The sequence below is a fragment of the Nymphaea colorata genome, chromosome 9 (assembly GCF_008831285.2).
Source record: "Nymphaea colorata isolate Beijing-Zhang1983 chromosome 9, ASM883128v2, whole genome shotgun sequence".
Lineage (NCBI taxonomy): Eukaryota > Viridiplantae > Streptophyta > Magnoliopsida > Nymphaeales > Nymphaeaceae > Nymphaea > Nymphaea colorata.
Window position 1 is genome coordinate 4,874,071 of NC_045146.1, and position 18,228 is coordinate 4,892,298.

At 36.6% G+C, this 18,228-nt stretch overlaps 1 protein-coding gene across 1 annotated transcript; it reads left to right on the forward strand.

Moving 5' to 3' along the window:
- Positions 1 to 1,026: 1,026 nt before the first annotated feature.
- On the forward strand, positions 1,027 to 6,436 carry LOC116261128 (uncharacterized). The gene is made up of 4 exons (XM_031639751.2): positions 1,027 to 1,217; positions 1,902 to 1,991; positions 2,203 to 2,257; positions 4,831 to 6,436. The coding sequence occupies exons 1-4, from the start codon at positions 1,045 to 1,047 to the stop codon at positions 6,382 to 6,384; spliced, it is 1,872 nt and encodes a 623-aa protein (XP_031495611.1). The 5' UTR covers positions 1,027 to 1,044; the 3' UTR covers positions 6,385 to 6,436.
- Positions 6,437 to 18,228: the final 11,792 nt, after the last annotated feature.

Genomic DNA, 18,228 nt, shown 5'->3' on the forward strand with positions numbered 1-18,228 from the left:
TTCGTTTTCTCTTATTTGTTCTTTACAGCGAGTCTCTGTCGAACAGCTCATATTCCCCATTGAACTATGCAGAAACCCTTGGGAAAAAAAAGAAAACGTGTCTAAGAATAAAAATCATGGAGAAGAGAGGGAGAATGGTTGGGGGCTTGTTCCAGATAACATCTGATTCCAAAGCCGACCTGGCTCGGGCTGATTTTTTTGGGGCCCGAACTCGGGCCGAAACCAAGTACTGAATACCCGGACCCGATGCTGACCTGCTGTTAGGTGCACTAAGGATAGGACTGGTATGTGCACATAGGACAGTAATTGGTGAATTTCACTACTATAAGGCCGGTGAACCTTTGCGAGGGTCAAAAGCTGAAAAATTCACGTGGTAAGGATGGACGGCCCAGATGAAAGATCGGCAACCTAATCTAAGGGAGAGGAGAGAAACGTGCCCTAATGGGCGCGCATGCCGAGAGCGACTGCCCCGCCTTTATGCTTCCACGTGCCAAACCTTTCGCCCCTGGCTTCCCTTTATGCCCTTCGCCCTTCCCATAAGGACGGTCATGGCCTCGCCGGCGCCGGTCGTTGACCTCGCCCGGTACACCGTCCTTCCGATCGATCCAGATGCGTATCGGCGAATCGCCGATTGAAGGCAAAAAAAGTTTGATGAAAATTGGAGTGAAGTTCAAAAGTTTGGATCTTATTTCCTCTGCTACAGGAAAAGTCATTTCCAAGAATGAATGAACAACTGTATATACAGAACTCATGGCATTTTTTTTTTTATAATTTTTAAGTGTTGTCACGCGGCGGCGGAGGCAAAGTTCTCCAATAAAGTACACCTGAAAAACTTTTCATGACGCGTCAAACACCTTTAAAACGTAGAAATATGAGCATAAAAAAATTGCATGTTGATATAGCGTGACATGGCGATATTGATTACGACTTCTCTTTTATTAGTAGTGAAATTCACACACTTATATTGTCCTTTATATTGTGCATAAGTCTTTGCGCACCTTCAAAAGGGAGGAGGAGTGGATTAATTATCACAAGCAAAGGGATATGGCTCTTCTCCTTCATACTCTCTTTAGGCCTACGCTTCACCACGCGCCACCACCTCTGAGAGGAAACCGTCAATCTTCCGGTGTCTTTCAACCCTCCCCTTCACCGCAGCCCTTCTCAACCAAATCAAGCTGCAAAAGTTCTCGTACCACCAATGCCCCAGCTCTCCAAAGGTTTGCTAACTGCTCTGCTTCTCTCTCTCTCTCTCTCTCTCTCACACACACACACACACAAATATACCCAGACCTCTTAACTTTGTGTTAAAAAGTGTTTTAGCAAAATATGAACAATTTTAATTCAAGTTATTTTTGTAAAAAATTGTTATTTTCAACTATTAAGATTTTGATGTTATAAGAGGCGTTCATTTTTTTCTTAAAAAAACACATTATGAAAGTAAAAAATGACTAATTTAATTGTGTTCCTAAACAAATCACTTTTAAAATAATATGTATAAGGTTAGATTGCAGAAAAATAATTTAATAATTAATTTTAATGTGTTTGGTTTTTGTCTCCCATATATATATATATGTATATATATATATATATATATATATGTATATATATATATATATATGTAGAGAGAGAGAGAGAAATTGAATTTTGATGTTATAAGGGGCATTTATTTTTTCTTATTAAAATAGCATTGTGAAAGTTTAAAAGATGACCAATTTAATCATGTTTCTAAACAAATCACTCTTAAAAACATATGTATAAGGTTAGATTGCGGAAAAATATTTTAATAATTAATTTTAATGGGTTTGGTTTTTGTCCTATATATATATATATATATATATATAGAGAGAGAGAGAGAGAAACTGAACCATGAATCTGACATTTATTTATCATATTGCTTGTAGGCACTCAGTGGAGGACCGACGGGTCCGCCGGTGTCTAAAGATGCAGGTAGCATTCAAAGATTGGCATAGGTGGGAGGGAGGGAGAGGAAGGTAGGCCAAATAAGGGAGAGAGATAAAGTGTTAAAAATATTAAAATAATAACACAAGGCAGCATCTGAGTCCATTGACTCATTGAACTTTTGTTTATATATATATATATATATATATATATATATATATATATAGAGAGAGAGAGAGAGGGGTCTACTAAAACCACATAATTTACTTTCTGCTTGTGTAATTTATTTTTTACTTGTTCCAGGTGTTCTTTCAATTTAATTGTTTCATGCTCAAATGAAGAAGCCGGTCATAGCGAGGTGCGCATCTTCCCCTTCTGTTAATGGTTGATCACTTAATTCTGCTACTGCCTAAAAAAGTGTTTGCGAGGTTGTTTAGTGAGCAAAAGGAAATTAATTAATTTCATTTTAAGGCCTACTTTTGATATTTTCTATGATTTTATGTTGTCAAATGTATGACTTTTAATGTGTTTTTGAAAATTTTGTGGAAAGAATTGGGACCAATATGGGATTTACCAATATCTTTCCAAAAATAAAATCTGAAAAAAAAAAGTGTTTCTACTCTTTCACGGGGCGTTTGATGGTCCATAAAATTCCATCTCAAACTGGAATTGGAATGAATTTTCTCATTCCAATTCCGATTTGTTTCTTCCTTTGATAGCTTGAAACTTTGTTTCTGGCACTTTGGCAGGGAAATTTTAATTCTGGATTCAAAATCCAACGAATTTTGATTTTGGAATGAAGAATCAATTCTGGAATTAAAGTTTAGTGTCCGTTTCAATCATTGATATTTGATTAAAAATAGGAATTTCGATTCAAACATTCCTTGGATTCCCGGCCAACAAACGCCCACTCTAGAGACCCGTAAATTTCTTTTGTAAGGTTAAGAAGTTGAAGAGGCACACCCAGTGAGGTAATGAGGACAGTAAGATAATTGAAAGCACATTGCTTCCCTTCATTGAATGTGTGAAGTCGAGCTTTCGTGAGTAGAAACGCAAACGATTCTGACTAGATATTTCAATTAGTTGCATGCAAGTCTTGATGTGATCAGTGGAATCCGACAAAATAATTCCGATTTAATTTCCAACTGAAATTCGGAGTTGGTATACGTGTCCCTCTGGAAACATTTCTTCTACCTGAACAATGAACAATGCATGTTTGTGTTGACGATATTGATATGATTGGAAAAAACAAATCTGCTTTGTCTCATTCATTCACTCTAGCCACTATCTCTTGGACATATTGAAATTATTGGATGTCATATGTTGTCGGATTGTTAAAAATTTAAAAATCCATTTTTCAATGCACCACAAACCATTTTTTAATTAAACTGTTGTTAATGATTTTGTAACAATTAATTTTAACCATATGACAACGTTGGGAATCTGGCATGTTTGAATTTTCTTATGCTTGTGTTTAATTAAAAACACTAAGAATTGTGTCCGCACCATATGCTATCGTTAATGCTCTTGTAACAACTATTTTTAGTTATGCGACAATATTGAGCATCCAGCATGTTTGAATTCTGTTAGTCATGTGTCCGTGAAATAGGTGTGTGTTTTTGCATGAGGGCTCATGAAATAAGCACACGACTCGGGTGCGAAAATGACCCTCACTCTCCTGTCCACCATTTACAGTCCAGAGGAATGGTAATCATAGGCTCACCTCTTCCTTTACCATTGCAATCATTTATGCAAACTCCAATTCACCAGTCGCCGGTTGCGGGTCGCCGGCTTGCCACACGCATGACGGCAGCCTCAGTCCCCAGGTCGCCACACATGTTAGGGCAGCCTCAGTCCACGGGTCAAAAGTGACCAGATGACTGTTAGAAGGCCAAACTTTGTGCCTCCAACAAGACCTGAGCAACTGCAAAACTATCAATAAGTGCAGGGCAAGGCGAAGTTTTTTGTTAGGACCCCATTGTTCTATATTTTTTAATTTTTTTTATAGCCTTTTTATTTTTTTTTAAGGAGCTGAGTTTTCCTTTTAAATTTTTATGAGGATAAAAATAAATTTTGTGAAAATTATAATACTTTGTGTTGGAAGAGAGGTGGTATGGCCCTTGAAATTTCGATATTTTACTTTCGATTAAATGAAATGCTCTTAATTAAAAGATCCGGCCAGTTAGGATCGATTTTCGATGTACATTCTGTTAAACTTTTTGTTAATAAAGGCCAGGGACCTACCCTTCAACAAACATTTTATTGCAACTATGTAGATGTGATATGGGATCATTTTGGCAACAGTAACATATTGTTACTTCCCATGAATCTGCCCAAAAAAAATAGAGCATATTCATGGAACTGCCTCAAAAAAATAGAGCATATTCATGGAATACTTATGATGGTGTTCGATGAATTTATCCTGTTTTATGGGGAAGGTTCATAGGATTCTAACATAATGTTAGTATGCCAAAGAGCCTCTATAGTTTTTCATATGAATCAACCCAGAAAAATCGATAAAATAAGATAAGGAGGAATTATGGCATGAAAGTGCCAATTTTATTTAATTAATCAAATAAAGATACATCTACCACAAATTAAAAATAAGGCGATCCAAATTTTCTTTTTTTTCTTTTTCACATGAACTCTACCATGTGCAATAATTTAAAATCGACTGAACGTGGACTTGTAGTTTAAGAATTACATGCAATTCCCGAGCATACATGGTAAATCGTGAGAGATGATGAAGCCTGTGGAACTTCGATCTCCTATATTTGCAAATAGCTAAACAAATCATAATTTGAAACAAGATCATATCTCCTCGTACCTTTAGAACTCAAATTTATTTTTCTTTTGGATAATTAAACTTTATGGTTGTAATGTGCTGAATTCTTAGCATGCTGATAAGGTGAATTTCACATATATATGCAGGAGGGCCTCCGATCTAATGGTAAATGCCCAAGCAAGGAACGAAGTCACAGTTTTGATAGTAGAAACTCTCAGTTTCTGCCAATTGAGGAAGACAAAAGTACCGCTCCTTTTCTTAGTGCATTGAAGGCATATGCGGAAAGGAATGCAGCAGGATTTACATTTCCAGGCCATAATAGGGGCATGGCCGCACCATCTCTGCTGGAACAACTTATTGGCAAGGGGCCCTTCCGTCATGACCTAGCTGAGCTTGATAATTTCTTTTCTCCCGAAGGTGCGATCCTCGAAGCACAGAAGAAAGCTGCAGAACTGTTTGGAGCAACAGAGACATGGTTTCTTGTTGGAGGAACAACATGTGGAGTGGAAGCGTCAATCATGTCAACATGTTCACCGGGGGATACACTCATTCTTCCCAGGAATTCCCATATATCAGCAATATCTGGCATGGTTTTATCAGGTGCTTTGCCTAAGTACATGATTCCTGAGTACAACACCTCGTGGGGAATTGCCGATCGGATCAAACTGCATCAGGTGGCGAAGGCAATTGATGAATTGCATGAGGAAAACAAAGAACCAGCTGCAGTTTTTATCACATCCCCCACCTACCATGGGATATGCAGTGATCTGGAGAAGATCATTGATCTATGTCACAAGCAACAGATTCCAGTGATCATTGATGAAGCTCATGGTGCTCATTTCAAGTTCGATTGCCGACTTCCGAGCACGGCACTAGAGCAAGGGGCAGATCTTGTCATCCAATCCACCCACAAGGTTCTGTGCTCCCTTTCACAGTCATCAATGTTGCACTTATCAAGTAGCATGGTAGACAGGGAGAGAATATCCAGATGCCTACAGACCCTTCAGAGCACCAGTCCCAGTTACCTGCTTCTTGCCTCTCTAGATGCTACAAGAGCACAACTTAGTAAGAACCCATATACCATTTTTGATACACCAATCCAATTGGCTCACCAATTGGCAGATGAAATTCAAACATTGATACCCAATGCATCAGTGTTGGAGTCAGCTGATTTTGAAGGCATGCCCAGGAAGGATCCATTGCGTGTGACAATTGATACATGGAAAGTAGGAGTCCCTGGATATGATGCGTATAAGATCCTACGTGAGGAATATGACATCATCCCCGAATTGCGATCACAGAAATCATTGACATTTGCAGTCAGCTTAGGCACATGTAGAGAGCATATTCAAAGGGTTGTTTATGGCATAAAGGATGTGGCTGCTGTGCATGGATTAGACAACTCAGGCCGAGCCATGATCAACCATTATGAGTGTGCACCTTTTGGAGAGATTAGCATAAAACTGAGTCCAAGGGAGGCCTTCTTTGCAAGCAAAAGGAGGATTAATGTTGAGGAAAGCCTTGGTGAGATATGTGGGGAGCTTATATGCACCTTCCCTCCTGGGATCCCGGTGTTGATTCCAGGAGAGGTTATAACTCAAAATGCTCTCTCTTATCTTATAAATGCAAGAGATGGAGGTGCTGTGATTAGTGGAGCAGCTGACTCTCATCTTCATTCTATAGTTGTTTGTGATACCTGAAGTTCCATTTTATTGTACTTTTTTTTTTGAACGAATAATAAAGTCACATGCACTATCCTCTTTTCTCTACTTCAAATCTTTAATGTTAGTTACATAGCGCACTGTGCATCATCGATATTACAGCAGACACATTCAACAAACTAGCCCTCTATGTCTTTGAGTTTTCAAATGTACAGATAGATTTAGTCAACCAACCTAAGTCACACAAACACTTCATTTTTGTTAATTCACCAGTGTTTCTTCATAATAGTCTATATGCAACTTAGATTCAGTACGATTATTTTGTTTTGTGCATCAGATTTTGTAGTTGTTATTACATTTTAAGATTTTCTTTTTTGTACATCAGATTCAACACAGTTATAACTTATAAGCTATTAAACATTATATTTGAAAATTTTCATTTTGAAGGTAAAAGGTGACAGACAGAAGGAAAGAAAAAGAAGGTGTTTCAGATTCTTCTGCAACATGTTGTTCATCTAGTGTTATTGACATTAATGCGTCAAGATCTTCTTCACAACCTGGTGAAGCATACGCAAATGAAGAACAACTATTATGGAAAGAAATCAAAGTGGTCACGAAAGATGTAGGCAGTGGTGGAGGAAATGTGCATTTTGTATGTGGACATTGTCAAGTTGCATTTGTAGGATCTTACACAAGAGTTACGACACATATGTTGAAGTTGCTACAGTTTGGAATTCAAGCATGTAAAACCATTTATACAGAAAAAACTTGAGAATTGAAGAAGTTGCAAGATCGTGCTGATACAATCCACAACAACAAGAAAGCAAGTACTATTATAACAAATACTAGCATGCCTCCTAAGAGTATTGACAGAAAAAAAAAAGTCTATAGAGACAAGTTCTGATTCTTATAGAAGAACAAAATTAAATAAAGTGGCTGCTACGTTTTTCTATTCTAGCAGCATTCCTTTCAATGTAGCTAGAAATCCGTATTGGAAAAAGTATATTACTATGCTCGCAAATGGTAAATTATCAGGATATGTACATCACAATTCAGAAATGTTGTGAACATCGCTTCTTAAGGATGAAGCGAGTGAGGTTGAGCAAATTTTAGAAAGAAAAAAATTTAAATAGAACACGACTGGGTACCAATTGTTTCTGATGGGTGAACAAACATTCAAAAACGTCGATACTAATTAATTTTATTGTCTTTGCATGTGATAAACCAATATGTTTGAAGGCAATTAATGCATCTGGAGAATATAAAGATGTCAAATATTTAAAGCAATTATTTTTAGAAACCATCAAGGAGGTTGGTCATGATAAAGTGGTGCAGCTCATTGCAGACAATGCTGCTATATGCAAAAGTACTCGACTAAGTTTGAGGTATGATTTTTCACATATCTTTTGGACTTCATGTATTGCATAAACTTTGATTTTAGCATTGATGGACACATGCAATCCTCCAAATCAGGAAGCAGATCTTGGGACATGAGCTATTCTCATGGATTCAAGGGATTGAAAAAGATGCAAGAAATATTAAAAATTTCATCATCAATCACCAACATGCATTGTCTCTGTTTTGTAATTATTCTATTCGAAATTGTTAAAAGTTCGAGAGACACAATTTGCTTCAATAATTGCCATATTGAAAAGAAGAGTGCATGATGCATCTATTAAAATGACGGGTAGCAGAGAGTGGAGCTTTTATCGGGTCGAAGGCGACGCTAAAGCTCAAATTATAAAAAACATTATTGTGGATGATAAATGGTGGGATAAATTTGCTTATTTTTTTTCTTATTTTACACAGCCAATTTGGTGCATATTGAGAGTTGTTGATAAAAACGAGTCTATGCTTCATAAAGTTTATGAAATGTGGGACGTTATGATTGAACAAATTCAATGTGTAGTTTTTAAGAAAGAGAAGAAAGACATTGCACTTGATAATTTAGATTTCTTTGATCGCATACATACAACAGTAGTTGAAAGATGAGCTAAGAGCAATACTCCCTTGCATTGCATGGCTCATTCTTTAAATCTCAATATTACACTAAAAAATAGATTGAAGTAACTCCTTGATGCATCGCTCCAAATCTAGATAATGAGTTGTCTAAGAATAGAATATCATACATAGAAAGACTTTTGCAGATTCTTATACCAAAAGACAAGCTGTTTGTGAATATTCAAAGTTTTCTTTAGTATATTTTAGTTCTGAAGATGGAACAACAACAAGAGAAGGTGATGGCATAAGTTCTTTTGATTGGAGGGCATCCAATGGATCAGAAATGCATGTGCTTCAGAAACTTGAATCGAGATTACTATAACAGTCTGTTACATCATCGTAAGTTCTTTTGATTGGTGGGCATCCAATGGATCAGAAATGCATGTGCTTCAGAAACTTGAATCGAGATTACTATAACAGTTTGTTACATCATCGTGCTGTGAATGAAATTGGAGCATATATGGTCATATGCATAACATTAAAAGGAATAAACCCACTAGCCAATGTGCAGAAGACTTGGTCTATGTGCATTCTAATTTGTGTCTTCCTTCAAGGAAAGAAAAAAAATACATGCATTTCTTTATTATGTTGTTTTGCTTTACTCATTTTCTTATGTTGTATTAAATTTTTTATATTTTTGTGGTCAATATTTTTTATTGTTTAATTTTTGTCTTCAATAAAATGCAATTGTGAATCATCTCAATATTAGGATGAAAATCCAGATGAATTTGATTTTGATGGAGAATGCAATTTATATACTGCCAACATGGCTTTAGTTGATCTTGTTAATCTTTATGAGCAGTATGACAATGATGTCGTTAAAAGCATTTAAGAAAATCAAGATATTTGTGGAATTGGAACATTAATACGTCACTCTGATTGATGATGGATGAAGTATGAAGTATGAACTCAAAACTAGAGTATATTTTTTGTTGAATTGATGACTGATATCATGATTTGTAATTTTGAATTCATTATCTGATAATTTTATAGTTTATAAATAATTTTTGTCATATATATATATCTATATATCTATATATCTATATATTATAATAATAATAAAAAAATATCCTTGCCGCATCGACACACCTAAATTTTTTGACATGTGCCGCTCTAGCACCCGCACACCACACCTATGTGAGATAACCACCGACAGCCAGCCAATTAGTGAGTTTTGATTCATGCATTCCAACATATATGCATCTAATAAAAACACAGACAAGTGGGTCCAATGGCTTCCTATGTTTTACCAAAGTTGTCAAACTTAAGAGGCCTCTTTATTATCTGTTGACAAATGCAAGAGGCCATTTTATCATCTTTCTCAAGATATATATGCTAACCAAGAAAAAGAAAAGGAATTTAAGAGTGAGTTTAGTAATCATTTTTATATTTGCACTCTAATTTTTGTATTAATTTCATTATCTTAGTTCTTTAAAAGTTTTAGAGTAGTGTTTAGACAACACCCCCTTGAAACCTGGTTATGAGGGAACCATGTTTTGTAAAAACCTGACTTTCTAAACCAGGTTTTCAAAACCTGGTTTGTCTGTTTGGATGACAATATCCAAACCAGGTTTTATCTCTTTATGAAAAAAACTATGTTTTTGATGAAGCCTCTAGCAATCACTTTGAGCTGAACATTGAGGAAAATTAATTCCAGTTGAATAAATATAACCATTATTCAAAATGAAATTTTAACAGATTATGGAATTAGTATGCTCATGAATTCCAAACTTGAGATAAATAGACTCAAGTTTGCAACCATGGCATTTGATAATATCAGGCAACAACAATCAAACAAGGAGGATGTACATAAATCAAGTACCTTGCAATAAGTTACAAAAACTGCCTCTTCGAAATTTTCTATTGACAAGACCATGAGTATAATACCACCAAATAAAAGCATATTACCCAACATCACATACTGATATAATCAGCATGACCAGAAGAAAACCATATTGCAGCATAGAAACCAGTTCCATAAATGACAAACAAAATACATGACTAAGCATGTCTAGTCCTGCCCATGTAAGATAAAACGTTGGAGCCTGGATCAACCATTTTATAACTTAAAACACCCATCCAAGGTAGTTCAATTTCATTCTTGGTCAGTAGTCTAGATCATTATTAGCCCCAGTTGGCTGACATGGGAGTGATCACACCAAGGAGTAAAATAACTTTTCAAGTAGCTAGTCTATTAAAATAATTCAGTGAAGCTCATAAAAAAGAATATCCATTTGTTAGGTTGGGCTCAAATCTTCCTCCTTTAACAAAATGACGAAACAATTTATTTACTCGGTTGTACCTAGTGTTTCCACATGTAACAAAGAGAAGGTCTTCCTTTGTTTAAAATTACAATAGCAGAAGCTATTAGGTAAATGAACTCAAGGAGACTAGTGCAGCTAGGAACCCAATTCAAGCTGGTACATAACCAGAGGAAGGATGAAATGTCATTGAAGCTCGACTTTGAAAGCAGACTTTACAGGATGATGTTCCCATGATTTTAGGCTTTCTTATAGTGCTTAAAACATACTGCACTAAAGAGAAGAAACAATATGATGAACAAATGTTGATTAGAAATGAAGTTTGCTAATTGAATTGCAGTATATATCTTGGATTTAGTTCATTATTCCCCTGGTGCATCTCCAACAAGCTTCCAGTCTACTTCCCCATCTTCATAGGTAAGGGCAACTCTGAGTTGCCCACTAGGAGTTACAAATAATTTCATTCATCAATAACTCTATGCTCATTCCCTGTAGCGGAAACATGGACTAACAGAAAATAAATACAACTCCATCAAGAGGTTAAAAAAAATTAACGTGGACACAAATAACATGTGTTGATGGGGAAGCTAGTGGAAGATCTTTCAACATCTATACAAGAAGTCAAACACCATATGTTCATGTCAAGACTAAGAGACATTTCCTCATCTGCAAGAATAAAGATATGAGAAAGAATGAAAAAAGCACACATAAGGGAAAGAAAGTCGGTACACACTATGGAACTCAATTGATTAAATTCAGTTGCAACAAGCAAATGATGAAAAAAATATGCACTGTTAAAAGCAAAAGAAGGTAGCAGGTAAACATCAGATTCATGTTGTGTCCCTTTGACCTACTTAACCATGCAAAAAAATGTAAACACAATGGGCCATCAGTTGAAGAGTAAAAGAATTATGAAAGTAAAAAAATGACTAATTTAGTTGTCTTTCTGCACAAATTAGTCACTCTTAAAATCATATGTATAATGTTAGATTACAGAAAAATACTTCAATAATTAGTTTTCACGGTTCTAGGTTTTGTCCCACTACATATATATACTTGGCTGACTCGTTGAGTTGGCTCGGGAATTGCCCGAGTTAACTCAAATCACTAGAAAACCAGGCCACAAGTTAAGGATCGCCGGACTCGTTCCTGACTCGGCCCCAACTCCTCCTAACTTGGCCCAGACTCGACCCTGACTCGCCCGATTCAGGTTATTTTAAAACTCAACCGAGTCGACAAGTCAACTCACTAACCCGGTGACCCGGCCTCCAGCCAATCCGAGTCTTGAGTTTTCCAACTATGATATATATATATATATATATATATATATAGAGGGAGAGAGAGAGAGAGGGAAAAAGAGAGAGAGAGAGAGAGAGAGGGAGTGTGTGTGCGTGTGTGTGTGTGTGTGTGAGGTCTACTAAAACCCCATAATTTACATTCTACTTGTGTTATATATCTTTACTTGTTTCTTGTGTTTTTACAATTTAATTGTTTCATGCAAAGGAAGAGGGCAGTAATGATGAGGTGTGCATCCCCACCTTCAGTTAATGGGTTGATCACTTAATTCTGCTACTGCATAAAAAGTGTTTGCGGCGTTAAATAGTGTGAGAAAGGAAATTAATTTTCAATTTGAAGCATATTTTTCATATGTTTTATGCTTTTATGTTTTAAAATGCATGACTTTTAATATGTTTTCCAAAATTTTGTGGAAATAATTAGGACCAATATGGGATTTACCAAACAACAAAATCTAACAAAAAAAAAGTGTTTCTATTCTTTCCGGAGGCTTTTGATGGTCCATAATTTTAATTCTGGAATCAAAATTCCATCTTAAACTGGAATTGAAATGACTCATTCCGATTTGTTTCTTCCTTCAATGGCCTAAAACTTTGTTTCCAGCACTTTGATAGGGAAATTTTGATTCTGGATTCAAAATACAGCTTTTATGGTCGTATTTTGATTCAGGAATTTTGATTTTGGAATCGAGGATTAATTCTGGAATTAAAGTTCAGTGTTTGTTTCAATCATTCATATTTGATAAAAAATATAGGAATTTTTATTCTAACATTCATCAGACTCTGTGCCATCAAAACTCTCACTCTAGGAATCTGTAAATTTCTTTTTTAAGATAAAGAAGTTGAAGAGGCGCACCCAGTGAGGTAATGAGGGCAGAAAGATAATTGAAAGGAGATTGCTTAACCCTTCACTGAATGTGCAAAGTGGAGCTTTGGTGGGTTGAAACCAGTGTCACAGAAAACGTGTACTAATCACAAAAAAATCATATTATATGCCAAAAAGCAATCTGGTGAATAAAACGGCAATAAGACGTGTTTTTTAAAAAAATATCAAAAAATAAAAAACATGTATTATACGTGTATTATACCCGTGTTTCACATTTTTTAAACTATCGCACAATTGTTTTTAAAAGCGCGAGATGTGTTTTAAAAATCATGGCACTGCATGTAATATTGAAGAAAAGTTGGTTTATTTAAAACTTGATCACCCTTTTAATGGCAAAAATGTACTTTTAGGTAGAAAAAGAGGGCTTAGGTTAAAAACTCCTCGTTCTTGTCTTCTCATTTGGGTGAAACTTCAAAGTGAACTTTGAAGTTGAGAGGGGAGTCGCCGGACGGACGAACGGTGAGAGGGGTCGACGGGAGTCACCAGAGGTTGATGCGAGTCAACCATCGACTTGAATCGCCGGAGGCTGACGGTAGTCGGGCATTGACAGGAGTCACCGAAGGTTGACGGGAGTCGAGCATCAATGGTTCAGGTAGCTCTGTTTTACACTTTTAGTATGTCAAATTTATAATTTGTTTGTTTGTTGGTTAGTCGAGCATCAATGGTGTTGGGACGTAAGCTAGCTCTACTTTATAATTTTATTATGTTAGAAACTTAGAATCATGCAGTAATAGGCTAACAGCCAGTAGCAGAGCTGCGTGTGGGCTGGCGTGGGCCACTTAAAAACGCTGCCCATGCCAGCCCATGGAAGCTCCCCTTGAAACCTCCTTGAAAAGGAGCTCCACTCAGGTTCAACGGCATGGGTTGCCCATGCCAGACTTGGGTTGAGCACAACAACAAGTGTAGAGTCCCACAACGAACAGCAGCTCCAGCCTCCAGTCGTCTATTAGGGCAGTTACTAAAAGCATCTTTTCCCTCTACTGCGGTTGCCATCGCTCCATCTCCAGTATCGCTCAGTATGGCTCTCTCCCTCAGTCTCTGTCTCTCTTCTTCTTATGACAATTTTGATTTGGGCGTTTCTATTTAAACTTTCTGCTTATTGTTTTGAGAGTTTAATTTACACCTTTTATTACTAATTTTGGGGTTTGTGAGCACTTGGCAGTGAAATCAAAAGATGACAGATCACTAATTCTTGCAAACGGATATTTGAATCTGGCTAACTTCATAGGTTTGTTGGTACGTTTCTGTGCCAGGAAATTACACAGGCTTCTGGTTTAGTACATGTCTAATGGCTGGATAGGTGGATCTTCCATGAAAATGATAACCCAAAACTTGACTATAAAAAATTGCTCTTTATGAGAGCGTATCAACTGAAATATAGTTCATTTTGAAATTTCTAAATTGTCCATTTTTTCTTAAAATTGACTGAAATGTCCCTTACATTAGGTTGGTATCTCACAGTAATGGACATAGTTTATCTTTAGTATCTAAGCAAAATTTTTTCACAGAGTGCCCCACAGCCAAAAATTTCTGGCTCTGCCACTGCTAACAGCTAGGAAAAATAATTGTGCAATGTTCAACTCTGTTTTATTGATCTTTATCTTTTTTTGCAAGTTGCAACATCATTTTAGCTGCAGATTTATAGATAATTAGATCATAATCATGGTTTGGAAAGGAGCAATTAAGGAACCCGCAGATATAGGCAAAACAATGATTGTTAACCAATAAAAATCACTCATAGTAAAGACAAAATACACTTTGATTTGACCAGAAAAACCCGTGCTCGGATTTTTTTTATTTATCGAGTACGGGTTTGTAGGTAAAGAGGAATCAAATGGATTCAAGGGGAGTTTTTTGTAATGCATTAATAAAATAGACCCATGCTATGGGTTGTCTCATGTCGTAAACAAACATGTATGCTTAAGAAATTTGTTGGACAATTAGATTCACATCTCTTATAACCTACACAATCCTCCGTTCTTGGTGCGAAAGCAATTTGCTTAGCTTTACATCCATCCTAGGGTATCATTTCCAAGACATCTGTAGGACACGCTCGTATGCATTAGGTACACCCTATACATGTATCATAAATCTTTACTGAGTGTGACATTAGATCTATTAATTTTTTTTTAACGTCATAAAATTTGGTCGGGTAGCTCGTCATAAAATTTGGTCGGGTAGCTTTAGTATGGTGAGATCAATGTTGATAGGTACACAATTACCCAAAGTATTTTGTTGTGAATATTGTGTTAATTGTTATGTATACAATAAATCGAGTGCTCTGCAAAGCAGTCATGACCACTCCTTATGAGAGATACACTGATATAAAACCAGATCTGAGACATTTGAAGAGATGGAGATCTGTAACTCATATGAAAATTCTAGATCTAAAAATGGATAAACTAAATAACATATCTATAAGATGTGTGTTTATTGGATATTCAAAAAGATGCAAAGGCTACAGATTATATCACTCAAATATGGGACTTATTGAAAGTAGGGTTGTAGAGTTCCTAGAAGAACTCTATAACAAAGACAATGATCCAGTAGAAGATTAAACAAATCTACTGGATGATCTAATTTATTCAAAAGAATCCATAGAATAGAGTAAAGTCTGAGAACTAGTAGAATTTTCTAAAGATAGAAGATCCATTGTGTGTAAATGGGTGCTGAAGAAAAAGTATAAAGCTGATGGATCAGTAAAAAATTTTAAAGCAAGACTGGTGGCAAAAGGTTTTTCCCAAAAGGAATGAATTGATTACATAGAAACATATTCACCAGTTGAAAAATTTGCATCAATTAGAATAATTCTAGCTATCGCAGCTTTCTATAACTTGGATGTTTGTCAGATGGATGTGAAGAATGCTTTTCTGAATGATGCGTTAAAAGAAACCATATATATGACTTAACCATAAGGATATGTCATCAAAGAAAATAAAGATAATGTGTACAAGTTGAATAAATCACTGTATGGTTTGAAGCAGTTGCCAAACAGTGGTATGTTGCCTTTCATAAGGCAATCACAAAGCTTGGATATGTAGCAACATTGCGCCGACATCTATATAAGTGAGAGTCTCTTTTGCATTATGTCACTATATATCAATGACATTTTATTGACTAGAAATAAAAACAATATGATACTCAAAACAATGACTTGGCTCAGTGAGAACTTCAAAATGAAAGACATGGATGAAGCATCCTATATACTAGGAATAAAGATCACTCGAGATAGAGACTCAGAATTTTAAGTTTGAGCAAAGAGCAATATTTTGATTATATCTTAAACAAGTTTTATATGCAAGATTGCAAACCTATTGAAACTAACATTGCTAAAGGAATAAATAAATCTAAGCAGAAGTGATTGTCCCAGTGAAAGACAATAGAAATTAAGTGTTCCATATGCTTAGACTTTTGGCAGCTTAATATATCTAATATTGTGTATAAGACCGGACATAAGTTTTCCTATTGGTCTTATTGAGCCGCTACCAAAGTAATCCTAGTTGGTCTCACTAGCAAGCGGTTAAAAGAAATTTTCCATATATGAAAGAAACAAAAGGGCCTCATTGGCAAGCATTTAATGTCGCAACTACCTTTACTGTTTGGATAAATCGATTCCTAAAATACTTGAAGTTAGATTTTTATCATGAACCAGTTCAACTATATTGTGATAATCAGCAGCGATATCTCTTATGAAAAGTATTGTTGTTAGCTCAAAGAGTAAACATATATTGGTGAAATACCATTATGTTCCAAAAATGATTGAGAAAAATGAAATTTCAGTTGATTACATACTTACCAATGATATGGTAATCGATCTTTTAACCAAGGGAATATCTGAAGATCTGTTTACCAAGCATGTAGCACATATAAGACTAAGATCTATTTGAAAGGTTATGATAGAAAGCCGTTGAAAGGAAAACCTCGCTACCTTGCAAAAAATACAAGTAACAATGGATAAACCAATTATGGAAAGTCACATAACTAAAAATTGAGGGAAGCCACACATAATGGAAGCAAACTGGTGGTTTTATGGCCAAGTGGGAGATGTTGGATGGTGGCCCTGAGTCTTATCTCTGCATTTTGTAACTGCGAGGAGACCCACTCACCATTACGAGATAAAGTAAACAACTTTTCAAATAAAGTTTTTATTAAACAAAGTATTACATTATCTATTTTCTCTCTGTCAATCTGTCACATTCCCTAACTGCCAACTGGCCTTTCGGGAAAACCTATGAGGCAGCTTATATATGCCCAGCAATTCTTGACTTAGGGTTACTGGTTGATTGCCTAGTCGAAGCCTCATAGAAGCAAACCTGAATATCTACAATCCTCTGCTCTTGTCTTCTTCTTCTTCTTCTTTTCTGTCATTGCCACTGCTGCTTCTTGATGTACACCTGTTCATCCTAGATACACTGCTAGTAAACTTGCTGAGGAGACACAAACGCCTTTATATTGCTGCAACTCCATCAAATGGCAAATGGCATTGCTAATATCAACATCCATGCATCCTTAGATCCTCCCTTCTGTAGATGCCTAGATCCACTGGGTGGTGTGCCAGAGAGGCAGCAATGGTAATCTGCTTGTTATAAATTGCATGAGTGCTTCTATGTGCATCAAGCAAGGCTGCATGATTGGTGGTGATCTGCTTGCTCCACCCTGAACTCCTAGCACTGGCACACTTGTTTCCAGTGTGGGATTGGGCGACTCTCTTGCCTATCTATGGTTTGTTCCCATAAATGAGTTGTTCCCAAACCTTTTCATGGTGTGACGCCATTGCACTCTCTGGCGTTGTTCTTTGTTGGTTCATTAGAAGTCCCATCCATCAACATCGTGCTATGTTGGGAGCATCGGGCAGTGGTCAAATATTCGTAAGTGTGGGTGGCCCTTCAGTTTCCACCATCGCTGCGCCTCCCCCACTACACATGATGACTTCCGCTCCATGCTTTACTAAAGGTTTGGGGTGTGTCTATTGGCCCTCCTCTCACCTATGAAATGGAGAAGCTCACTGAGTAGTGCAGGTGCGAGTCGCTCAGCCCAGAGAGATCTCTTTTTCACCTAATCAATGGCCAAACACCCAAACTCTATAAGGTGCTCTACTTGCATCCGTAAATGAAGGGTGATCTTCTCCACCTAATTTGAAGATTAGATGCTGGTGTGCGGGTTTTTGATGTTGCAATACTCAATCGTAGGCAAAATGGTGCCTCACACCAAGGCTTTCAAGGTTTGATGATGTCATCATTGGGGACGTCTAGATGAGGAAATGTTGGCTGTTTTACTTTGAAAAGCTGTGGCTCCTAAGCAACAATGTGGTTTTCAAAGGTTGAATTGTGAGCACGGGGAGTTTGGAGTTGGTCATATTGTTTGGCATCGTAGTTCTCCTATAGAAAAGCAAGGGGGGTCCTATCCTATGGTTTTGCTCTGCTGTTATGTGTGGTTGTCC

What these genes read in the sequence shown, in the direction of transcription:
- LOC116261128 (XM_031639751.2), top strand. Translation starts at nt 1,045, where the DNA reads ATGGCTCTTCTCCTTCATACTCTCTTTAGGCCTACGCTTCACCACGCG. An exon ending in AATGCCCCAGCTCTCCAAAG is followed by an intron (nt 1,218 to 1,901) that starts GTTTGCTAACTG and finishes TATTGCTTGTAG; the next exon opens with GCACTCAGTGGAGGACCGAC. An exon ending in TGGGAGGGAGGGAGAGGAAG is followed by an intron (nt 1,992 to 2,202) that starts GTAGGCCAAATA and finishes TACTTGTTCCAG; the next exon opens with GTGTTCTTTCAATTTAATTG.